Source organism: Carettochelys insculpta, chromosome 1, assembly GCF_033958435.1.
Source record: "Carettochelys insculpta isolate YL-2023 chromosome 1, ASM3395843v1, whole genome shotgun sequence".
Classification (NCBI taxonomy): domain Eukaryota; kingdom Metazoa; phylum Chordata; order Testudines; family Carettochelyidae; genus Carettochelys; species Carettochelys insculpta.
In genome coordinates, this window is record NC_134137.1 from 9,608,868 (window position 1) to 9,634,515 (window position 25,648).

Here is a 25,648-nt window from a genome sequence, read left to right on the forward strand (position 1 = left end):
CATACAGGGGTAGTGGAGTGAAATTCTGCAGCCTGTGATATACAGGAACTCAGACATGATCAGTGGCGCTCAGGGTTATTTGTTTGCACTTCCTGTTTCTTTGTGCCTGTAAAAGTGTATCTCCCCCTGCCACACGAATACATAAACTGACATATGCGGAGGGCATCGCTTTGCTTGAATCCATTGAGGGTTTCCTTGGTGTTGCACAAGAAAAAAATGGTCCCCCAGTAATAAGAGGAACATCAAAACTCTGCTCTATCAACAACCTCCTGAAAACTAGAAGGTTTATTAGCAAACAGCACAAAACATCAGAGAAAATGGTATTAAAATCAAAGGTAGGTGTCAGGTGTTTACATTTCTCTATCTCACGTATAAGTACAAGGAAGATAGGTAAGTGTTGCTCTGGAGACACAGGAACATCACTGGCACTAATTATGTCATTTTGGGAAGCCAAGGAGATCTTAGGACTTAGCCTAGTTTCCTTGGGTCTCTGAGAGCATCTTCTCATCCGTTTCACTCCTGCCTGTGGAGGCAGCTTTGCTGAAACATATGTTGGCCTGGGCCAGTCACCTCAGTACTCACCCAGAATGTTGCAGGACAAACTGCAGCTGAACTTTGCCCTCAGACTGCTTTCTCCCCAGCAGATCTCTAAGATGAGGCCCATGTGACTGTTGTTTCCTTGCTTGGCAGTTAGACACATTCAGCTTTAATGGAGCATAAACACCTGTCTTGTGACTGTACTGAAACTCTCAACATCCCTGCAACTCTGCAACACTTCCCTCAGAAATTCACTGCCCACTTCTCCCTGTCACCACCGTGCGCTTCCACATCCACCACATAGACTCCAAGGTGCTGGAGTCTCACATGCCAGCTGTCATGGGAGGCTGCTGTAAGACTCCATTGCTCCATGGGACCCTGCCATCACTCCACAGTCAGGGTCTTAGAGTATCTGAGTCCCTGGAAGATATTAATCTCACCACCACTGTGAGACAGACCAGGGATCTTGTCCATCTGAGCAGAGGCTCAGAGTAAGCCAGTGGCTTGCCCACTGTCACACATGATAGGGAATCAAATCCAGATATCTTGAGTAACAGAGAAGGGCCATGACCAAAGGACCAGTCCGCCAGCCATTTCAGTGACGACAAGTGCAAATTGATTCTCTGCTGTGCTGGCCCAGTTCCCCATTATACTGTAGAGAGTGGGGATGGCCAGTAGTTGGTTAAAGGGGCTGGATTTTCTGGCCTGTTCTTCCCCTGTCATTGCAGAGTTTCAAGCTGCCTGAGAGCTGGGCTGACCTCTGTCTGTGAATATTGGTTTCCAAGATAACATCAGCTTGGGCCCTGTCTCGGTAGATAGGGGCTACCTTAGAGTGCCTGCTTGGGGCCTGAGGTAGCTCTGTTGGTGCACAGCCCCTCCTGCTAAGATCCTTGCCTGGAACCTTCTTTGTGGTATTATATATGAATTCAGTGTTTTTCCAACACACAGGCTTTCCTACCCTCCAGCCCATACTCCTACTTTACTCAGGAGTACCCCCATCATCTTTCTCACTGGTATGAGGTTTAGTTCAGACTGGCCACATACCTTACACAACTTTTCCTCCTGAGATCCCACCCCTATTCCATCTCTTCCCACAGAGTCCTGCTCTCTGCTCCTTAATTTTCCACCAACCCCCATCTTCCCGATAGGTCAGAGTTGGGATATGGTAAGAGTTGCTCCAGAAGAACAGGTTTATGTGGGGAGTCCTAGATTCTCCACATTCCTTGTGTTGTACACCTTGTGGAAAGGAGGTAGAGAGATATTGAGAATTTGCGGCTCTTTAAAGAGGCTCTATCTCTCTGGGCAGCGTTTAACATGGCCCAGCTCTATCCTCCAGTCTGCAGAGCAACAGAGTCGAGGGAAAAAAAAAGGAAGTACTGAGGACAGGTCTTGGGGGAAGAGATGGGGCACAAGGAGAGGAAGAAAACCCAGGGTACAATAGGTGGCCATGGCCATTGCTTGTGTTCTCTCATATCTCTAGCTCTGGAAGTGGGTTATGAATCAACCCTTCACTTTCCAAATGCCCTGATTATCTTTGAACGCAGATGTTTGCTTTTCACACTGTACACAATTGGATTTATCAGAGGGGGAACCAGTAGGTAGATATATCCCAGGATAACCTGAAACATGTGAGAAGAGCTATTCCCAAATCTATGTATCAAAGCCAGGCCAATATCAGATATGTAGAAGAGTATGACAGCACAGAGATGGGACACACAGGTGTTCAGAGCCCTGAGGCTCTCTGTACGGGATGCAATGGTCAGCACTGTTTTGAGGATCATCACGTATGAGAGAAAGATGAGGAATGAGTCCAACCCTACTGTAAAGACTTTAACACACAAGCCATAGATGCTATTGATTGTGATGTCTGAGCAAGCGATCTTCATGACGTCTTGGTGCAGGCAGTAGGAATGGGAGAGGACAATGGACTGACAATATCGGTACTGCTTCAGAAGAATAGGGAGTGGTAATATGACAGCCACCCCTCGTAGCACAGAAGCCAGTCCCAACTTAGCTATTCTCGGTGGAGTTAAGATGGAAGTATATTTCAGTGGGTTAGAGATAGCAATAAAACGGTCATAAGCCATCAACAAGAGCACAGAGGATTCTATTTTGGAAAGTGAGTGGACGAAGAACATCTGAGCCAAACATGCATTGAGGCTGATCTCCCTAGAGTTAACCAGGAATACACCCAGTATCGTCGGTATGGTGGCTATCAATAAGCAAAGGTCTGTGATGGCCAACATGGAGAGGAAAATGTACATTGGCTCATGGAGGCTTGAATCTGTTTTTATAATGAAGAGAATGACTGAATTTCCTGCTAGTGAAACAGCATACGTTACACAGAAGAGGATACCGATCCAAAGCTGGATGTCTTCATGCCCAGCTATCCCAGTGAGAAGGAACACCTCTGAATTGAACTGCGTGTCATTGACAGCCAACATAATGTAATGGGAAGGCCTGAACAGTCTTGAACTCTGTTTCCTGAAATGAAAAATAAAATACAATTAAATAAACTAAAAGGGAGATTGGGAGATATGCAGTGAGACATCATTCTGTTCTTAGCACAGGTCAAGAGACTTCCAGGAGATCAAGAAGATCAGCAAAAACAATCCGGGATCTACACCACAATCACATAAATTCAGGCAGTGCCTACCTTTCTGTCATTCTCTCCCAGTATCCAGCCACCAGTACAAAAGTTTGCCAAGAAAGAGAAGTGAGTCCTGCAACAGGCTCCTATGAGATAACCTTCTTCCAGGGAAAATTTGCTCCTGACATCTACAATTTAGGCATATGTTGTAGTGCCAGTATGGAAGGTTTAGAGCCCTTCCAAAACTCTTAAATATCTTCACTAATAATGGAATGTTCTGCGTACCCTTAAATCATCCTGTCCCTCCTGTGAATACTGCTAAGCTCTTGTCCTACTGACGACTTATTGCTGGGAATTCCACAAACTAAAACTCTGTGTGAATTTACAGTGCACAATGGTGATCTTTACAGAGCCACCATTTCTGGGCCTCAGCTTCTGTTTGTGATCCTTTCTAATGTAGGATATGCTCCAGGCTAGACTCTTATCACAATGACATTGACTTCAACTATGTCACTCCAGATTTACACGCTCTCCCTTATTGAATGATTCCAGTAATACGTTCTGACCCTCAGAATTGAAGTGCTTCACCTGGCTAATGTTGACCTAATCCAGAGAGTTCAATCATTCTACAGACTTCTTTTCTTCCTCACAGAATTTGCATCCTTCCTGCATGCAAAGGACTGTAGATATTTGTCCAGCTACCTCTTGACAAAGGACACTTATTTCATGGGGGCAGGGATGGTGTCACAAACAGGTGAATATGCAAACCCTAGATTCAACTAATATCTAATTGAGTGTGCAGGATACTTGAGCCATGTATATGTGACAGGTGATGGGTATAAATTACAAAAAATCGGACTCCCACTCCCCTTATTGTGTCCTCAGTTCTGGTCTTTGCTGAAACACAGACCAGCAGGTGTGGGTTTTTTTGAGTCTTTTAGAAGAGACTTGCCCACGTATTTCACAGTCTTTGAATGCACAATCATACAAGTGTTTACTGAAGAAAGAGCAAGTACCTCACACCCAATGCAAACAGCCTTTGAAGTACACCCGAAGTACATTTAAAAGCATACTCGCTTAGAACTGAAGTTCCCAGTCCTCTTTCCTATAGAGATTCCAACGTATCTACTGCTGTTGTTTCACATAAATCCACGTCAATAACGTTTGTTTCATTATATTTGTATTACTGTGAAAGCTCTGGAATATCATTTACAAAACAGTACTTTAGTACGCACATGTCAATTCATTCTTTCCTTCCGATTTTCCTTTGGAGGGGATTTCTCAGGCTAGAGTGGGACTTAAAATATAACATCTACCAGAACCTGAAACGATCACAACTTCTCACCCATCAGGTCTCTTGTCAACAAACAAAAGTCCTTGTGTGCCTGGGTTAATCACTGTCTGTCTCTCTTCTGGTTCTGTTCTGTCAGTCTATAGCCTGTGTCTGGAAGGGTGACCAGCATTATGTGCAGGATATGAAACACTCATTCTCTGAGCATTCACCCTCTAATACATAATAACGACAGCACCTGTTTTTGATGACGAAGGTTCTCAGGAAAAGGATTTCAAGGTCAAAGACATGAGTATTCATTGAAATTGAACTTCATTTCACACAAGAATGTAGTCTGCTGTTTTCTCCCTCTGACTATCTATACCCTCAGTTCATTAAATAAGTCATACCAGGAAGGGCACTGGGGAAGACATGAAGCTGAACTGCCAGAATGAATGTGTGTCTGTTAAATCTAGTCATTGGTATGTTTGCTGTGTTGCTGTGTTAGGTTAACTCTTGGCATGTTGATGTTTTGGCTACATTGAGTTAAACCCGTCTCGCTCAACTTATTTTAAGAGCAGGCTACTGGGAAATAGGCATGAGGAGATGCAACGGGGAAGAAAAGCCATTGCTTCGGGGAGTTTGAGGGACAGCATCAGCGCTACAAGCTTGTATGAGCCAATTTCTGGGCTCCAGCCACATTACACAGCTTGTTATGCTATTGTAAAGAGTCTGTCTAGGGTCGGGGCAGCTGTTACTGAGAAGTTCTTCAACCTAATGGCTGGGTCTACACGTGCCCCTTCCTTTTGAAAGGGGCATGTTCATGAGCAAGTTCGAAAGATGCTAATGAGGCGCTGCAATGAATATGCAGTGCCTCATTAGCATAATGGTGGCCGAGGCGCTTCAAAAGTGCGGCTTTTCGAATTGTGCGCTGCCCGTGGAGACAGGACCTTCCGAAAGGACCCCCCCGCCAACTTTTTGAAATCCCTTCTTCCTATCTGTGATCAGAAGAAGAGGCTTTCGAAAACTGAGGAGGTCCTTTTGGAAGGCGTTGTCTCCACGGGCGGAGCGCGATTTGAAAAGCCGCACTTTCGAATAGCTGCAGATGCCATTATGCCTATGAGGTGCTGCATATTTATTTCAGCACCTCATTAGCATCTTTCAAACCTGCTCATGAACATGCCCCTTTTGAAAGGAAGGGGCACATGTAGACCCATCCAACTTGTGCAGACACAGCAGGGGAAATCTGACTGCCCCCCTGCCTTCTGGGACCTGTCAGAGTAGGGAGATTCAGGGTCAGAGACATGTACAGACAGTTGTTTGAATATCTTCTTATTCTCCTAAAACAAAAAGCAGTCATGCAGCACTTTAAAGACTAACAAAACAATTTATTAGGTGATGAGACTTCGTGGGACAGACCCACTTCTTCAGATCGTAGCCATACCAGAACAGACTCAATATATAAAGCACAAAGGTCCAAAAATTGCTACCCAGGTTGACAAATCAGACCTTGACAACATTTTTTTTCTGATTTGTCAACCTTGATAACAATTGTGTGGACCTCTGTGCTTTATATAGTGAGTCTGTTCTGGTACGGCTACGATCTAAAGAAGTTGGTCTGTTCCACGAAATCTCATCACCTAATAAATTGTTTTGTTAGTCTTTACAGTGCTGCATGACTGCTTTTTTGTTTTGGTAGAATACAGGCTAACACAGGCTAACACAGGCTGTCACTATTCTTATTTTCCTGTGTCTCAGAGGGGTAACTGTGTTAGTCTGCACATGAAAAAGAACGTAAAAAACACAAGGAATCCTGCAACACCTCAACAACCACTGATAAAGCGTTTTTACACATGTAAGCTTATACCAAGTATCTCTGTTAGTCTTTAAGGTGCCACAGGACTCCTCAGCTGTTTCTGTTTTTGTTTTTTATTTAATTCTCCTATGTTTTGCATGATTCCTAGCATTTGCATTAAACTGTGCTTTGGTTCAAGAAAATGGGCTGGTTGATCATCTCAGCTCTAGTCAGTGCCTGAAGAGAAGAACTACAGGTGCTGAAGCCACTCAGACCTGCACAGTAAACATTTTGAGCAGATACAGTTGACTGACATCATGCTGTCACCAGGGCCCAGTGTGAGGGTAAGAGGATTGTGGAATTACTCCCCATGACAGGGAGAGGTACGATGCCTGATGTCTGGCACTTACAGATCAGAGAGGGGCAGAGAGGCCAGAAGTCCTGTCAGTCTGAGGGTTACCTCCATGGAAAAAATGCTCGAGCCCTCAGGTAGCCAGGAAACAGAAATATGCCCTATTAGATACAATACAGCTCTGAATTTCTGCCTTCACAATCGAGTCAGAAAGTAATGCCATTAAAAGTGGATTGGGAGTTAAATTGCCTGAAGCGAATGCATTTTAGGAAATCGGAGAACTCATCACTGTCTACACTCGCTCAAGCCCTGGCAGGATTGGGCCCAGGGCACATGGAACATCTAGAATTGGGACCCACTGAGAAATCCTGTTAGGGCTCATTAGGGTTTTAACAGTCTGAGCTCATTTTGAAGGTCACGTCTGTGTAGTTGGAACAACCCCCCGCCCCCATGGATCATGAGCAGAAGAGGGGTTCCCAAACTTTCTCATGCTATTTGCTCTCCTACCTCCGCTCATTCCTCCTGTCACTGAGTTTCTGTGGCAGCCCTGCTGAGTCCTCTGCCACTGCACAGAACATCTGCACGTGTGAATGGCTGGCAACCTTTCCCTTGCACTTTTTATTTCAAAGATAGTGAAACCTGCTAACTTACCCACCTCCTGCTAAGGGGTACTGACACCAGAATTCTTCGCCACTGATGCCTGAGCTCTTCTGTCTAGGTGACAAGAAGTCATCAGAGACGTTGTATGTGAAGCAGGAAGCGTATTCAGATAAGGAGGAGAATGCCATTAAGAAGCATGCTGGCATATGTCCTTGGGGGCCACGTGGCCACCAGAGCAGCAGCTGATTAGCTTTGTGTGAGTCAGATTTAACCCCATGAGAGCCAATGGCAAACTGCAGGAGGTGAAATAAAGGGCAACTGAGTGGTAGTGACAATGTTGTAACAGCTGTGATCCTGCTGAATTTAGTAATAATAATAATAATAATAATAATAATAATACAGATTTAAGTTTCCTGTGGTGCCATAAAGTTTGTTCACAGCCACCTGTCCTGGCTGTCAGCAGTGCTGTTATTTAGCTGTAACTTGCCACTAAATGTCTTCTATGATCCCAGTAAGCAGAGAAAGTGTTGGTAATGTACTAGAAAATATTGACCCCTCCCCCACCCCCCACATCATCTGGCACTGGTCAGGTCCCAAGGGTGCCAGCTGAGAGAGGTTCAACTTGTAATATAGAACCAGATTTCTGCCTGGCAGCCCCCTGTCCTGCACAAAAATCCCAGGGTGAAAGCCAAGTAAAGGAGATTTCATGGGTCTCCATTTATGGAAATTTCCCTCAGATTGTTCCAGGAGAAGAGGTTCCTTCCCCTTCTCCCAGAGTTAATAGGCCAAAGGTTTAGAACAAACCAAGGAAGTGTTTTTTTACAAAATGCCCAGTCAACCTGTGGAACTCCTTGCCAAGGAGTGTTGTCAAGGCCAGAAGTAGAACTCATCTCACGAACAATTACACAAGTTGATGGAGGATACATTAATTAATAGCTGATAATTAATAGCTGTTACCCAAAACTGTCCAGGACATCCTTGTCTCTACATCATTGACTGCCAGAATCTGGGAGCAGACAGAAGGGGATGAATGACTCAATAATTACCTTGTTCTGCTTGTTCTATCTGAAGTAACGTCACAGGCCGTGGGCTGGATGGGTCATGTATTGGGTTGTTGTAGGGCTAGGTTTTGTGTATCGGGTTGTCACTGTGATAGATCTGATTGTTGTCATAGTGACTGAGTTAGATCATTGGGGGTTAGCCCAGACAGTTTTGGTTGGTTCTAGCTTGTAGTGCAAGATGGACTATATGGAAAAGTAGCTCTATTTGTTGAAGCGATTTCTTCCTAAATTCAGTGACTCCAGACAATATAACATGGTGGACCAGTGGTCTGACCCGATATGGGTGTTCTTATGTTCCTAACTTGCGCCACTGATACATAGGCTGCTGCAGCCAAGCCTCTTCCAGGGGATGTCTCTGCTGCAGAGCTTGTGCAATCCAACTTATCAGACATCCATGGTAGAGTGACCGTACATCCTAGGTTCACCAGAACAGGCCCATTTTTAACCCCTGACCCAGCCATGCTGCTTCCCCCGCCCCCCATAAAGAGGCATTAGTGTCATCTGCTCTTGCTGACTTGCTCCGCTGGCAACAGCAAAGTGAACATAAACCCACTTCTGTCAAAGGGAGTAGAGGAAGATTCAGGGGAGGTAGGAGGAGATGCCAGCCCCCCCAAAGGAGATAAGTCCAAATGTGTGGGTGGGGAGGGGAGTCAGCATTCCAGCCAAAGGTGACAGCCTCCTGAAAGCTGAGTGCTCCCGTCAGTTTCAAATAACAGGCAACAACATCTGGCTCAGGGTCTCCTGTTGCCTTTTGTGGGGTGTCTCTGCTCTGCGTGGGAGGCTGTGCTACTTCGTGGGGTGGTCCTGTAGCATGAGGGAAAGAGGCTCATGGATTGAGTACTTTGCCCAGTTCTGGGCACCACATTTCGAGAAAGATGTGGAGAAATTGGAGAAGGTCCAGAGAAGAGCAACAAGAATAATTAAATGTGTAGAGAACATGAGATATGAGGGAAGACTGAAAGAACAGGGCTTGTTTAGTTTGGAAAAGAGAAGATTTAGAGGGGACATGATAACAGTTGTCAAGTACCTTACAGAGGGTTACAAGGAGGAGGGAGAAAGATTGTTCTCATTGGCCTCTGAGGCTAGGACAAGGAGCAATGGGTTTAAAGTGCAGCAAGGGAAGTTGAGGTTGGACATTTGGAAAAACTTGCTGACTGTCAGGGTGATTGAACACAGGAATAAATTAGTGAGGGAGATTGTGTAATCTCCATCACTGGAGAGTTTTAAGAGCAGGTTAGATAGATACCTATAGGTGATGGTCTAGATGGTGCTTGGTCCTGCCAAGAGAACAGGAAACTGGACTCGATGACCTCTCAAGGTCCCTTCGAGTTCTGGTGTTCTATGATTCTATAAGTTGGGCTAGAAAACTGAAATTTTTCCCTCCACCAAAAATTTTGACCCAAAATGAAATGTTTCCATTGTGTTCACTTTTCTGTGGTGTGTTTTCACAGAAAATGGATCATTTTTCTCTGCTAACTCAGCTGTCAGGATCCCCAAGAAAAACTGAAGTCTGTCCATCTGTCTCTCCTTTGTAAATTAAAAGAAGGTGTCACTAGTGGAGTCTCTGGCTTCACTACAATATGGAAAAGTTAAAACCTCCTGACCAGTCTAAATCAGGGGAGTTATGCCCATCAGCTCCTCTAGTAGCCTTCCCATCTCTGTGCAGCCCCTTCCACCCTGTACAACACCCCATCAGAAGACCCTGTGGGCAGTGACTACTGTGACAGGCTGTCACATGACTATATTTTTATGTTAGATATGGAAGCCATTTTATGTGTCCATTGTATCTATTGGCACTAAATATGGTGGTATGGGGCCCATGTGAGGTGTCTAATGGAAGCTGAAGATACCCTGAATCTATGTATGCTACTTACATGTCTGTGCCATGTTTGTAGGTAGAGTTATAGATTTTAGCTCTGTACCTGTGTTAGAAATGTAATTAGTTTGGATTTATGTATGTTGAATAATTTTTCCACCTCACCGTTTACCACTTTCTCCAGATCATTTATAAGTGTGTAGAAGTGCACTGGGAGACATCACCTCTTTCAATTCTGAAAACTAACAATTTATTATTACTCTTTGTTTCCTCTCTTAACTATTTACCAGCCCATGAGAGAACCTTCATTCTTATCCCCAGACTGCTTACTTTCTTAAGGACCTTTGGTAAGACACCTTGTGAGGAGCATTCTGAGAAACCAAATGTACAATATCTCCTGAACCACCATTATGCACATTTGTTGATCCCCTTAGAAATTCCACTAGAATGGTGAGGCATGATTTCCCTTTGGAAATCTGTATAAATTCTTCCCCAACAAAGCATGTTCTTGTATGTATCTGATCATTCATTTTTTTTACAGTGGTTTCTACAAAGTTGCCTTGCACTGAGTTTGTAATGCTCGTCTGCATTGCCAGGATTGGATCTGGACCATGTTTAAGCATCAGCATTACATTAGCTCTCTGTTAGTCATCTGGCACAGAGTCTGATTTAAATAATATATTACATACCACAAGTAGCAGTTCTGCAAATTCAGTTTGAGCTTCTTCAGAAAACTTGAACACCATCTGGTCCAGGAGAGCTATTACCTTTTAATTTATGATTTTTTTTCCCCACAACCTCCTATGCTGACACCATCGTAATAAAGCTTTGACCCCTAAAATGTTCAGCACCCATCAACCCTTTACCAGGGGCAGGGCTACTGAAGAAGAACGGGGCTCTAAAAGTTTGAGTAAATGCCTGGTTTCATGCATTTACCTTGCTTGGGAAGAACAACCAGAGGGGCCAGGGATGGAATCTGGGCCTGAGTCTCTGGCCAGAAATACTTTGTGTCAGACCCTGAGTCACACACACAGCTTCGTTCTGCCTCGGAGAGGAGTGGGCTTAGCAGGTATGTAGTGTGCAGTGTCATCACTGGAGGGTGCGGGCTGCCTGAATGGTTTCTTCTGGGGCTTCTGAATTCATTATGTCTATAACACCACCCAGTCACAAGCACATACCTTGAGGGCATAGGAGAAAGGGGGGGGGTGTTTGTGCCCCTTGAATATCCCTGTAGGGTGCGAGAAGACTTTGTAACGGTCTCATGAGAGCAGTCCGACCCCTCTGTGAACTCTCACAGGAATCATATACAAAAGCATGCTGCCAACAAACAAGAGATACCGGAACCGGTCTGTGCAAGATGAAAGCTGCAAAACAACTCACACCTGCGAACTATGCTGTGTTCGCCAAAACTCCAAGGCTATAGCCTGGCAGGAGGCCACTAGAGGTAGTGATAAGAAATGCATAGGCAATTTTAGGCAATCTTATGTTAATGAGCTCAGCTTTATCAGCTAGTGTTAGGAGGCCTGTGTAGAGCCTCTCCCCGAGTGAAGTTCCGACGCGTCGGGTTTCCCCACTGGTGACTGCGGCGTCTCCGGGGCTCCCGTCGCGGGTGTCACGCGCTTTCAATAAACCAAATATAGCACTCGCCTTCTGGGTGCAGCCTCGTCTCTGGGGAACCTGAGCCTGGGTGGCTACAATCCCCTACCCATAGTGGGTGCAGCCACCCTAGATTATACAGCACCCAGAGTGCTCAGGGAAAGACAGGCCTGAGACTATGGAAAGCACTGTAGCTTTCTTCATTGTCTGTGGATGTCTTTGGAGAAACAGGAGAGTGCAGGACCAGGTGTAAGTGTGACACAACAGCCACATCCCTTCTGTTTATTGACAATATTAAGAGGAATTCTCAGCCAGGAGAACCCTCTGATACAGCTCTTCATCAGTGAACATCCAACCAGTCTCTTGGCTCCCCATAAACACAATTATTTTGTAACAGCTAATGCCTGCCTTGGTCTCCTCCCCACCCTGCCCTGTCCTCCATCGCCAGCCCCGCTCCCTTTCTTCTGGGCCTGAGACCCAGTCAGAACCTCTGAAGGGTAACAAGAAGTCCTGTCAGTCTATAAAGTGGCAGAGGACGCCTTGTTTTTGAGGATACAGACTAACTCAGATACCCTGCTGATACTTGTATGAAGAGTGGAGATCAGTAACTCATGCAGTCTCACATGGAAGATCCATGATGGAATTTGTGGCCCTGTATTTCTCCCACGTTATCTGTCTGTCATGTCACTAGCACTTGAACAGGTTAATGAGCAGACCCTTCACTTGACAAAAACCCTGATTATCCTTGCACGAAGGTGTTTGCTTTTCACGCTGTACACGATTGGGTTCATCAGGGGCGGGAGCAGCAGGGAGATATAGCCCAGGAGAATTTGAAGCAAGGGAGAAGAGTCCTTTGCAAATCTATGTATCAAAGACAAGGCAATCTCTGGTGAATAGAAGAGCAGGACAGCACAGAGGTGGGAGACGCAGGTGTTCAGGGCCTTGAGGCACTCTGTGTGGGATGCGATGCTCAGCACTGTTTTGAGAATCATCACATAAGAAAGGAAGATGAGCAGTGAGTCTAACCCCATTGTTAACAGTGTAGTAAATAAGCCATAAATGCTGTTGACTGCGATGTCTGAACAAGCCAACTTCATTACCTCTTGGTGCAGGCAGTAGGAATGGGAGAGGACATTGGCACGACAATATTGGAACCGTTTCAGGAGAAAGGGGAGTGGAAGTATTACAGCCACCCCTCTTACTGCGACCACCAGCCCCATCTTGGCTATTCTCGGCAGGGTTAAGATGGAAGCATATCTCAGTGGGTCACGAATTGCGATAAAGCGGTCAAAGGCCATCAACAAGAGCACAGCAGATTCAATACATTGAAGTGTGTGGATGAAGAACAGTTGGGCAAAACAGGCATCAAAGTTGATGTCCCTAAAGTTAAACAAGTATATGCCCAGTACAGTTGGTATGGTGGCTATTGATAAGCCAAGGTCTGTGATGGCCAACATGGATAGAAAAATGTACATGGGCTCATGGAGACTTTCATCAGTTTTTACAATGAAGAGAATGACAGAATTTCCCACTATCGAAATAATGTACATGAAACAGAAGGCAATAGGGATCCAAAGGTAGCTGTCTTCCTGCCCAGGTATCCCAGTGAGAAGGAACACAGCATAGCTGAATTTGGTGTCATTGATAGCTGACATAATACACTGGTCAAGTGTGAGGAGTTTTGAATTTACCTCCTGAAAGCAACAAGAATAAACTCAATCATATAGAGAAATATCCTGCTCTCAGTGCATGTCTATGCCAACCTAGGAGATTAATGAAGATTAATAAATACAGAGGTTATTTGTATTTTTGTTTGTTTGTTTGTTTTCATTTTCACTCTTACTAGAAGAGAGACACTGCCTGACTGTATCAGCCATGTAGTCAATCTAGTGCAGGTTCAAGGGGCCAGTTCCACATATTTTGGAGGAAGTTGGAGGAACCTCTGAAATACGAAGGCATGATACAGTCTGCTCTCAGGGAATTTTCCCCCAATATCCAGTAATTAGACATATTTTGTGGTGTACTTTAGGAAGCTCGAGAATTGTTCTAGGAGTTTATAACTCTGTCCTCACAATTGATTTGGATTTTCAGGTTACCCATATAAACATACCAATCCTTCTTTCCATCCTCCTAAGCTCCTAGCCCCATTGCTATCTTGTGGCTGGGAGTTTCATAACCTGCTTGTTCACTGTGTGACTTTACAATTTTGACCTTTGTTCAACAGGAGACTGAGGAGAAGATGGAGTAAACAGACTGCTATATTGCCAGTACTTGTTCTGCCTCGAACCCCCACCACACTGTTCCGAGTGAGCAATAATTTGACACCAGTCACATTCTTTTACCCATCTTAGTATGTAAATCCACACATCTATCACCACTTCCGTGAAACCCTCAGTTAGTTATGTAAACTCCCATGCAGTGAATATTAATAGGCTGGTGATGAATATTATTTTACCTGCTTCTGGTTATCGTTCACAGGGTTATCAGTTAGATCAGCACTTTCCTACTTTTCATAATTCCCAAATCAGCAGGTTCCAGAGGGAGCAAAGCACATGGCCCAGGCAGTATTCTCCCTGAGTGGGCAGGAATAAGCAGGAGAAACGCAAAGAGATATTGTCAACAAAGATGTATCCATCAAAATTGTAGTGTTGGTTCAACTGGATGCATATCTCAACAAGGTCCTGGCTGGGATGACTTAGCAGGGGTTGATCCTGCTTGAAGCAGGGGGCTGGCCTGGATGACCCCCTGAGGTCCCTTCCAGCCCTATGAGTCTGTGACATCAATCTTTTCAGGCCACAAGAAACAAGAAAAAAATGTTTATAGATCATCAAAGACAAAGCCTGTTTTGACCAGACCCCTCACTATCATCATATGGTCTTCCCAGGCCCCTAACAGCTCCTACATATCCCAGCACCCTTCCTACAGACAATGTTTCATTTTTAATTTTTATTTGTTTGTTTGTTGTGTGTGACTACTGTTCCATAGTGAGGATGGAGTGATCAAACAAGAGTACTGCCTGGAATCATTTTACAACACCAACACACTGGTATGCCAAGGGTACCCAATCGCTGCTCAACCCTTTGAAGCAGAAACGCCCGTTTCCCATAACGAAGGAAAGTGGGGATCAAACAACACTGACCTCATTTTGCTTCTGAAAGTTCAAGAAAATGCAACACACAGTGCAAGGACCAGCGAATGGAATTGTTGCACACCGTGCTTACTGCAGAGATGTTGCATTTAAGTGTTATTGAGGGTACAGGTTTTTGTGCACGGATTGATTTTGTAGAGCGTGAATAGTATGTGCCTATGAGACAGACGATAACTTTGTGATTAGTAAAATGCTATGAAGCCTGTGAAAAATCGAAAACGCTTCTAACAGAGCTTTCACCGCTGACTGCTGGACTGCATCAACTACAGAAAGCTACATGACCGTCACTTGCCATTACATCTGGGGGTTTCAATCCTGTGTACTACAAACAAGTAGAATGGCGTAAAAAAGAAAGCCTGGCTGAAAAATGATACACTGTGTTAGAAAGCTGGGGACTGGCAGGCTATGCTTTGGCATGTGGTACATGATAATGCAAGCAGCATTGTGCTCGACAATGACCCAAGATACCTTGCGTGGGAGTCAGTTATTTTTTTTGCCCAGACCTTGCATCTAGCCATAACTGATGGATTCTCTTCCAGCCTTGTGAGTTGTGCCGGTGCAGCTGGAAATAGACAAGTTGCACACTTCCGCCACAGCACCACAGCTGCAAAAGCACTTGGAAGAAAATGAACTCAGCCTCAGATTCAGGAGCACCATCAGATCCAGTGATGTAAACTTCCCTGGAATTTAGTACAGGATGAACCTCTCTTATCTGGAACTCTTTTATCCAGCAACATCCATAATCTGGCATGATTTTAGTTAGCTGGACAACCACTTATCATAGATGTGGCCAATTTTCCTGTGGTTCCATGAAGTTTATTTCCTACCATTAGTCCTGGTTCTCAGTGTTCAGTGCTATCACTTAGCTGTAATGTACCCCTAAATATCTTCTAAGAGCCCAGTAAGCAGTGGAAGCATTGGTAATGCTGCTAGACAATATTAACCTCTCATGATCCAGCAAATTGTTTCCTTCAGCACCAGTCAGATCCTAAGGGTGCCAGACAAGAGTGGTTCAGCCTGCGTATGACATGTTTGAAAGACTCATTGGGCTATAGCATCTGTGCTTTCAGATTCCACTTTAACAAAGCAACCTGCTGCCCAAATGCTTCAGCCACATGAGGAGCACTGGAAATTCATCGAGGATTTCTTACCAGTACTTTCCATTTTATAGTGTGCTACGGCTGCCATCTCTGGTGAAGAGTCAGTTTCAAATATTTGTTCAATTTGCAACAGTCTTCTCAAAGCTCCAAGCTTCTGTTTGAAATAGAAAAGTCTCTGCTTTCAGAGCTGCTGTTTGTCACTCTCTGGAGTTTCACCAGGGTACCCAGGGTACACCTAGACTATGCGGAAGATCAACCGGGTCAGGGTCAATCTTTCAGAGTTTGATTTTGCGTGCCTGGTAGGGACATGCAAAATCGAACTATCTGGGGTTGATAGTCGAGCCTCTGCACTCCCCTCTACCATGAGGAGTGAGAGAGGTCAACGGGAGAGTTTCTCCTGTCAACTCCCTCTGTGAAGACACCCCGATAAATCAGTTGCAGATAAGTTGATTCTAGCTGGAATTGTGTATCTGCAGCAGACTTACCTGCCTAGCATAGACCAAGCCTCAGTGATCCTGAAATAACCGCCAAGCCTGCCCTTATTTCCCACTTTTTAGCTCCACATCATAAACACTTGTGGTTTCTTTTGCCCGTTGTCCAGATTGCTGCTAAGTCAAAGCTTCTGGGACTTGTGTCAAGGTAAGAAAGAGAAGATCCTCCAAGCGCTAGGGCACAACTGGAAATTGCTGAACTGGATGAGCCAACAGAGCCAACGTTGAAAAAGGCAGTGCTATAGCGGTGCTCTTGGGTGAAAGTTACACCAGAAAGGAGAATGAGGCACACGCAGTGGAAAATGAACTTGGAAAGCTACTTTGGAGAGCCTTGTCCTTCGTTGGAATGGGGACGACTAAAGGGTGGAAGGTCAATGCACAGTGTTTTCCAAGGGCTGGAAAACTGGCAGTTATCTGTGCATTGCAGGAATGTCTGTGCATGTGGGATGTGTGTTTTCTTTGCAGTTTCTTAACAAAATTTAACAGTAGAATTATAAGTTTGGTCGGGTGTTTTGTGGTTTGGGGTCTGGACAGCTCAGGGATATTACACAAAAGCCGTGTCTACACGTGCACGCTACTTCGAAGTAGCGGCACTAACTTCGAAACAGCGCCTGTCACAGCTACACGTGTTGGGCGCTATTTCGATGTTAACATCGACGTTAGGCGGCGAGACGTCAAAGTCGCTAACCCCATGAGGGGATGGGAATAGCGCCCTACTTCAAAGTTGAACATCAAAGTAGGACACGTGTAGCCAATCCGCGTCCCGCAACATCGAAATAGCGGGGTCCGCCATGGCGGCCATCAGCTGAGGGGTTGAGAGACGCTCTCTCTCCAGCCCCTGCGGGGCTGTATGGTCACCGTGTTCAGCAGCCCTTAGCCCAGGGCTTCTGGCTGCTGCTGCTGCAGCTGGGGAGCCATGCTGCATGCACAGGGTCTGCAACCAGTTGTCGGCTGTGTGGATCTTGTGTTGTTTAGTGCAACTGTGTCTGGGAGGAGCCCTTTAAGGGAGCGGCTTGCTGTCGAGTCCGCCCTGTGACCCTGTCTGCAGCTGTGCCTGGCACCCTTATTTCGATGTGTGCTACTTTGGCGTGTAGACATTCCCTCGCAGCGCCTATTTCGATGTGGTGCTGCGCAACGTCGATGTTGAACGTCGACGTTGCCAGCCCTGGAGGACGTGTAGATGTTATTCATCGAAATGTCACTACATCGAAATAAGCTACTTCGATGTAAGCTTCACGTGTAGACGTAGCCAAAGTGTTTACAAGATGATTTTTATTTTTTATTTTTATGTGTAAGACTGAGCTGTTTTTTTAGTTAGTAAAGGCTCTGGATAAAGACAATACAGTGGTGTGGTAGATTCACTGTGAGCCATTGGCCCTGGGACTTCTTTAGTGGGGACCTCAGGTGCAGTCCCAAGCTGCACTGTGAGGCACATAAACGAAGGATGCTGGGCAACAGCATAATCCCAGGCAAAAGCTGGCAGGCCAGAGAGACTCAACCTGGATACACTGGGATGCCAAGCAGCAGCAGGGACCCCCAGTGCAGGGCTGGCAGCTTGCACCTTGGGAGAGGGTGTGGCAGAGTTTGCAGCAGGGGGCTGGACATGGAGCTGGCAGCTGGAAGCCAGTGCATGCCAGAGGCTGCCAGCTGCAGTGTCTGCCATGCAGGGAAGATGACACCCTGGGAGTGGGGCAACAGCTGGTGCTGGAGGCTGGCCAGATGAAGGGAACCCTGCAGTGGACCCCAGAGGGACTGTGTATCAGCATGCAATGCAGTGGTGGCAGCAGACCCTCAGGCAGCAAAAGAGGATATTGGAGATACACATCTGCTGGAACTGGAAGGGACCTTGGGAGGTCATCTAGTCCAATCCCCTACCCTCTTGGCAGGAGCCAGCACCATCCCTGCCATCTATTTGCCCCACTTGCTAAATGGCCTCCTCAAGGATTGAGCTCACAAGCCTGGGTTTAGCAGGCCAATGCTAAAACCCCTAAGCTATCCCTCCCCGCTGCAAAAGCAGCCTGGGTGTGGAACTGGAAGGTGGGACCCTAGAAGAGGTGCACCAGTAACAGAAACCGATAGGCGTTAGTTTATCAGTTAGCTGGTTAGACTCTGACCTGCCTAGATCAGAACACACAGCACCTCTACAAATGGGACCGACGGAGAAATCCTGACATGGGGCACCGGGATTTTAACATTCCAACTTCACGCTGAGTCTCTGTGTAGCTTAAATAACACACTGTGCAGCATGGGGAGATGTAGGGGAGAGTTCCCAAACTATCTAGCGCTGCCTGCCCCCCAAGTCACCCCGACAGCCCTGCTGAACACTCTGCTGCTGCACAGAACATCTATAAACAGAACCAACTGGCAGCCTTTCCCCTGCACTTCTCTGTTTAAAGAAAATGAAACCTACCAACATACCCAGTTCCTGTTAGGAGGGTAGTCAGACACCAGACATCTTCATCCTAAAGAACAAGGCGTCATCAGAGAGGTTGCACACGCACCAGGCAGTGTGTGCTCCAACAGGGAGGAAACTGTGTTTATGAAGCAGACAGGCACATTCCCCTGGGGAACACTTGGCCATCAGGGAACCTCAGCTGCTTGGCTTTGTGTGCACTTGCTATAGCCTCCATCAGAGTCAATACCGAATGGTAGGAAACCAAATCACAGGGATGCACTGCAGCTTTTTATTTCATTGAAACTAGTCTTTGTAATGTGGTGTGACACCACTGGGGGGTTTGGCTCTGCTGGCTACAGCATCATGTTTAACAGAGTGAAAGTCAATTGTTTGGCTTGCTTGAAATTTAGACTCCCTAGGAACATATAAAGACCAAAACAAGAAAGCAGTCCAGTAGCACTTTAAAGACTAACAAAATAATTTATTAGGTGATGAGCATTTTGTGGGACAGACCCACTTCTTCAGATCAGAGACTTACCAGAACAGACTCCTATGATCTGAAGAAGTTGGTCTGTCCCACAAACACTTATCACCTAATAAATTATTTTGTTAGTCTTTAAAGTGCTACTGGACTGCTTTCTTAGTCCATTTTATCATTTGCATTAAAGTTTCCATTGAAGGTATGATGAGCCCAAGCTCTACAAAGCCAATACAACCTATGCACAAGCTAGAAATGCAGTTATACTCACACCCGTGACAATGGTGATGGTTTTCCCATGGCTTGTGCAGGAGAGAGATGGTTCTTGCTGAAGATTCCCAAAGGGAGCTCAGTTTCCCCATTCTGGACATCCCCTTTTTACAGAGGACGGCCTCACCATCCATGGACTCATTATTTCACTTATTTGTGGGTCACCGTGCCGCAGTTCATTACTCCACACTGCACCGTGCTGCACGTTTCAGCTTGCCAGCGCTTTCTCAGAGCTCCCTCACAACCATGTGAAGGCCACTGAAGGAACACCCACCTTTACTTAGGGCACCAAAAAGAATAACAAGTGAGATAGACAATGATCAACAGGCTAAGACGGGAAAAAACGGTGACTACATTAAGCCAGAAAGTAGGATTACTGGAGAAGCTGGGAAGTGTCACGCTGTGGCCTTAGTAGTTAGACTGTACAGCAATAATAAGTCTAGGTGTGTTATAGTTTGAAAAACAGGAACAAAACCTAGGGGGCAGCATTGCTGCAAGTACTGCAACTTGTATGAAGGTGTCACATGAGAGTTGTGATCCCATGGTTGCTGTGAGTCAAGAAAACGCTTTGAGCTCATGGAAGCATTTTGCACAAGCTTCAGGTGATGAGGGAGGAAGTCCAGGCAATGAGGCATCCTTTGTCACAAGCAGGAGGTGCCTTCACAAATTTAAAAAGAGGCCCCGTGTATGCAACATGAAGCTGACAGGGCAAGCAGCGTCAGCCGACCATAATGCAGCACAGGATTATCTTCACACCTTCTTCAAATCGCTGAGGAAAGAGTTATGTGTCCTCAAGAAGCTTTCAAAGCTGCTGAAGCCAGCTTGCCCTGGAAAAGGATGCCCACAAGAACATACCTTTCCAATGAGGAAAGGACAGCACCGGGCTAAAAGATAACAGAAGGCAGGCTGTCCTTTCTCCTCTGTGCTAATGCCTCTGGAGACTTCAAGGTGAAATTTTTGTTGTCACACCATGCACTGAATCCCAGGGCATCAAAGGGAAAGAATAAACAATTTGCCAGGTTTTGAAGGTCATACAGAAGGGCTTGGGTCACAGCTGATATAGTTTATGGACTCGTCCCGCAACTATTTTGTCCATGAGGTAGAAAAATACCTACAGTCCAAAAGGTGCCCTTCCAAGTGCTACTTATCTCGCACAACACCCTCAGCTTCTCCCAAACCCAATGCTCTGCAATTTGCCCATCCTGATGTGCAAGTGCTTTTCCTGCCAGCTAACACAACTTCCCTCATCCAGCCTCTCAGCCAGGGTGTAATGACAACTTTTAAAGCCTGTTACACCAGGTGTGTCTTCGCTCAGATGCGCGATGCACTGGAAGCTGATGAAATGCTTGATCTCTATCAGTGCTGGAAGGACTGTACAACATTGCTCAGTGCTTCACTAACAACAAGGAGTCAAGTGATGAAATAAAATCCTCAACCATCAATGCTTGTTCCAGAAAGTTGCGCAAGGAATGTGCCAGTGGTATGTATGTATGACCCACCTGTTCCTGTAGGCTGCGGCTACACTACAGCAATCCTTTGAAACAAGTTCTTCCAGAAGAGATCTTCTGAAAATACTTCTTTTGAAAGATCGTGTCCACGTACAAAAAAAATGCCAGACCAGGAAATTTTAAATGTCTTAAAGAAGAAGCCCAAACAATCTCCCCTTGCAATGTTCCATCGTGAACCCATCCTGTTAACCCTCCCCTCCCCGAGGAGCAATGAGATTCCCAGACAGCCAGTTCAAATAATTGTTTTGGGTGATTAAGGTTGAAGTTGATTTCATTATCTTTGTGTTCCGGTTTGGCTGTTAATTTACTGTGTTTAAGCTAAACTTGTTTGTTGACTATAAAACAGAAGGTAACAAACATTCTTTGCAGATGACGTGTTGTTTCTATGTTGCAAACATTCCTCCAACCAGACCTCACCACTGCTTTGCCCTTTGTTCACAGTTTCTGCTATATGCAGCATTCTCTGCAGTGTAACTTCCATGAATGGTGAGGCCTTCCTCAACTGTGATTCTGTCTACACCTACATTCTGCATGTGTCCATAGAAATGTCAATCCTCTTTTCTCTTATTGGTCTCTAACCCCCGGAAACTCAAGGGACCCCATTTTTCTATTAGATGGATAAGTTCCGTTTATTCTCATTAGCATTGATTCACAACCTTTCACACACGATTAAGACATATCTGAGACGAAACACTAAACATACGCAATTCCAAACTATACATGGACATTTTTTAATCTTATCTCATGTCTTATTTTCTAGACCTTTAATCATTTTAGTTGTTCTTCTTTTGTGCAATATTATCACTTTGTGCTTCTTTTCTCATAATGTCTGGGCATCGTGTTATATACATATATATGACATAGCATAATCATGATGTAACCACCCACAACCAGGCCCAAACTTGAGATCTCTAGATCTTAATGCAGGAGCCTCTCAATTTGAGTTAAAACACCACCAGGCTCTCAAGGAGGCTCTTTCTTTTGCTGCGTAAGTGATCTAGGTGCCACTATATGGGGCAATGAGCCACATCCCAGGTGTGTGTGTTACATATTTCCCCTGCTTGAGGAAGCACAACCCAAGCTTCAGAGACCCAGTTGAAATCCCAGATGAGCTCCCACTTGTAACCACCCTCACCAGCAGACTGGACCCCGATACCATGGGAGCTTAGTGCATGAGCCTGATTTATATGGATGAGTAACGATAATGTAAATGAGACATATCAGAATTGAAAAAAATGTCACAAGTTTTGCTTAAACATGTCATGATTTGGATGTGGTGTCACAGATCCCAAGTTTCTAATTAAACAAAATGAAGATATATATGTATTTGGTTTGGCTTTTGACCTTTTCTTCTCCTTGTTCTTAAATACGGTTTGGATAAGACTGATGTAAAATTTGATAATTGCTGATTAATTTGAGTACCCATTTCAGTTCCAAGAATAATTAGGTATTAGCAAGAGTGTCTGTTACATGTTCAACATATAATAAACAAATAACTTCTTTTAGTAATTAATGATTTCTTTCCTGATTACAATTATTTATAACTTCATGCTATTTTTGAGTTTCCTTAAGACATGTGTTTATTTCATGGATATTTTACACCATAAATCATTTCCTAGTTGCTAACCATAAATTTCCTTTCATGCTGGCAATCGCTCATTGCCAAGTATGATAATTTCCCATAGGAATTGTGGATACTCAGGTGGTTGATAAAGCCTATGCTTGAACCACAAGCTCTATTACAGTGAGGACAGATGTTTCCAGATGATGCAGGAGGTTGTTGACCATGGCCGGAAGACAGTCTCTTCTTCCTTCGGTACCTTTTGTCCTCAACTTGTTGGTGGCCAAGTACGAAATACAGGGGGCCATCACTTAGGACTTCTCTCCATTTTGAGCAATGCTGAGCAGGCATCACATGCATGTCAATGTCAACATAGCACTTTAAATTATCCTCACACAAATTCTTATAAGGCTTCCGTTATCCTACTGCATTATGGTAACCTTCTTTCAGTTGAGAAAACCAGATCTGTTTTGGAAATTGATGTTCTGGCATCCGTACAACATGAGTAGTCCAACGGTGTTGCTGATGGATAATCATTACTTTGATAGTGGTGGTCTTTGCCTCTTCCCAAACACTATTCTTAGTGCCTCTGTCTTTCTATTTGATCTTCACGATCTTGTAGAGGTAGCGATGGTGATGCCTCTCAAGAACTTGCAAGTGATGCCTGTACGTTGTTCAGGTTTCAAACCCATACAATTGTGTTGGATGAATCATGGCTTGGTAAACAAGAAGCTTGGTATCTGTTCAAATGTCGTGATCTTCAAAAGCCTTGTGCCACAAATGAGCAAAGGCTGCACTGGCACAACTCTGATGATGTTGGATTTTTGCATCAGTGTCTGCCTTGGATGAGTGATGATGTCCAAGTTAGAGGAAATTGTTGGCATTCTCCAGTACTTCTCTGGAAGGAGTGCTGCTGAGGGCATAAGGGACAGGGCTGAGGGCAGCTGGCCCTCAATGCTGCATGGAGAATGGTGCCAGCATGTCCCTGCCCCCAGCCTCCGACTGCCCTTTGTGTTGCTCTGTAGGTCCATTTTTGCAAATGCATTAGTGTGCTGATCTGCCCTTATCCAAGCAGTCCTTTTACCCCTGAAATGTATACAGTGAACCTGTAATGACAGCAAAGTTAGGAAGGAAACCTTGCTGGTGTCCTGCCAATCCTAGAACAGATCACAAAAGAGTTAAGCCAGTGAACATGGGCAATTCTCAGATTGCATTCTCCTTTTGTTGGGCTTGTTTTTCACCTCTGGAAGAGAAAGTAATACCTAAAAAGAGTGGAGGAAAATTCATTCTATGATTGCCATGGTTACTTCCATTCTTATATCATATCATGGAATCCTAGAGCTGGAAGGAACCTCAGGAGGTCATCTAGTCCAGACCCCTGCCTAATGCATGAACAACCCCAACTAAATCATCCCAGCCGTGACTATGTCAAGCCAGGACTTTAAAAAAAAATATAGGGATGGAGATCCCAACACCTCTCTTGGTAACTCTTCCACACTCATGGCTGTGTTTTCCAAAAGTATCTGTATATTTGGTCACTAATGGCAGCACATTATCACTTTTCTCTGCAACACTTTCCTTTCCATGCATTTCATTAGATTACCAGCATACAGTTTATTATGAAAGACACTGAAATTTCCCTTCCTCTGTCTGACCTTAGCTCCCAGTATGACTGTCCTGGGGGTATATTCTGTTCTAGCAGAGGCACAGTGTATTAAAATGATTTTTTCTCTTCTTGTAATTCTGAAAACTGTGTATCCTACAAAGCTTTCTTCTCAATTAACTGTAAAATCATAAGCAAATCATTTTTATCTAACTGAAACTATTTTACTATTGTTTCAAAATGTGCTGCAGGTTCTGTAACTGGGTCTCCTTGTTTCATTGAATCTCAGGAATCTCAAGAATCTCCTTTCCTCACATTTTTGCAAAGGCATTTATTGTTTTTATATTAGTTATTGGCATTATTGGAGAAACAACATAACAGATTTTTATTGGTTGTACATTAGAAATACATTCTTTCTCCATCTTTATAGTTAGATTGAGGAGTCTACATTCCTTTTCCTCTAGCAGAATTGGTATCTTCCAAGTTTGGGCAGCTTTAACAGTAAACAATGTACATAGGGAATTTTGCTTTTAAACCTTTATATTTTCTTATGGCTGCGATAGGTGCCAGAACCTTAGGAAAGGTTAGCAGTGACATGGCTCCCTGTGGAGATTCTGGCATTTCTTGGAGAACAGTGAGCATATCAGATGCAAAAAGAGTTATGACCCTTTTTCTTTTCACTCTGGCTTCTGACTCATTGTAGTAGGCACAACACAAAACCCATTAGTCTTCCCTCAGAGATTTTGACATCCCAATTGCCTCCTTACAGGTTTCATCGCAACTTCTAGCAAATGAAATTGATAGGAAACAGATTGAAAACAAACAAATGGAAGTATTTTTTTCACACAGTGCACAAACAACCACAGAAAGCCTGTGAAGGCCAAAACTACAACGCAAAAGAGCCATGTAATTTGCCTAGGATAGGTCCATCAATGGCTATTAGCCAGGATGGGCAGGGAGGGCACACAAAGCCTCTATTTGTGATGGCTCCCTGGATAATTGCAGATTCTCATCAGTCCCTCTGGGCCACCTGACATTGGCCACTGTTGGAAGCCAGGAAACTAGACAAGATAAAACTGCACAAATGGAGGAGAAGGGAAAGGAATCTGGGCCTGAGTCTCTTGGGAGGACTCCTGTGAGTCAGACAGTCATCATACATTTGGCTCTGCCCCGCCTTGGTGCAGAGTGGCTCAGCTGATGTGCTGTGGGGACAGGCATCAACAGAATCGTTGGAGGCTGCTTGTGTGGTGTTCCCTAGGGCTGCTACGTTACTCATGTCTCTGACATGACTCATTCACAAGCACCCAGCTGAGGGCATAGATGAAGGTTGGGTGTGCTGGACTCTTGCAGAGTGCTGAGGAAAGGCCTGGACTGGGACTGAAGAACAGCTCTGCAGATTTTTTAACGTCTTGGTGCAACTAACCAGAAATGGGACAGTGACAGGCCAGGCACCGTGAGAAACACCACCACCATCCCT

The 25,648-nt window shown here is 44.9% G+C and overlaps 2 protein-coding genes and 1 pseudogene across 2 annotated transcripts; 1 reads left to right on the plus strand and 2 right to left on the minus strand.

Moving 5' to 3' along the window:
- Window positions 1-2,045: 2,045 nt before the first annotated feature.
- LOC142003349 (olfactory receptor 51G2-like) lies at window positions 2,046-2,981 on the minus strand. The gene has a single exon (XM_074980237.1). It carries the CDS (start codon window positions 2,979-2,981, stop codon window positions 2,046-2,048), a length of 936 nt encoding a protein of 311 aa, XP_074836338.1.
- A 9,355-nt stretch (window positions 2,982-12,336) lies between these two features.
- Window positions 12,337-13,272, minus strand: LOC142003357 (olfactory receptor 51G2-like). Its single transcript, XM_074980248.1, has one exon. It carries the CDS (start codon window positions 13,270-13,272, stop codon window positions 12,337-12,339), a length of 936 nt encoding a protein of 311 aa, XP_074836349.1.
- A 302-nt stretch (window positions 13,273-13,574) lies between these two features.
- Window positions 13,575-15,395, plus strand: LOC142007695 (uncharacterized; annotated as a pseudogene).
- The last annotated feature ends 10,253 nt before the right edge of the window (window positions 15,396-25,648 follow it).

What these genes read in the sequence shown, in the direction of transcription:
- LOC142003349 (XM_074980237.1), bottom strand. Translation starts at nt 2,981, where the DNA reads ATGTTGGCTGTCAATGACACGCAGTTCAATTCAGAGGTGTTCCTTCTC.
- LOC142003357 (XM_074980248.1), bottom strand. Translation starts at nt 13,272, where the DNA reads ATGTCAGCTATCAATGACACCAAATTCAGCTATGCTGTGTTCCTTCTC.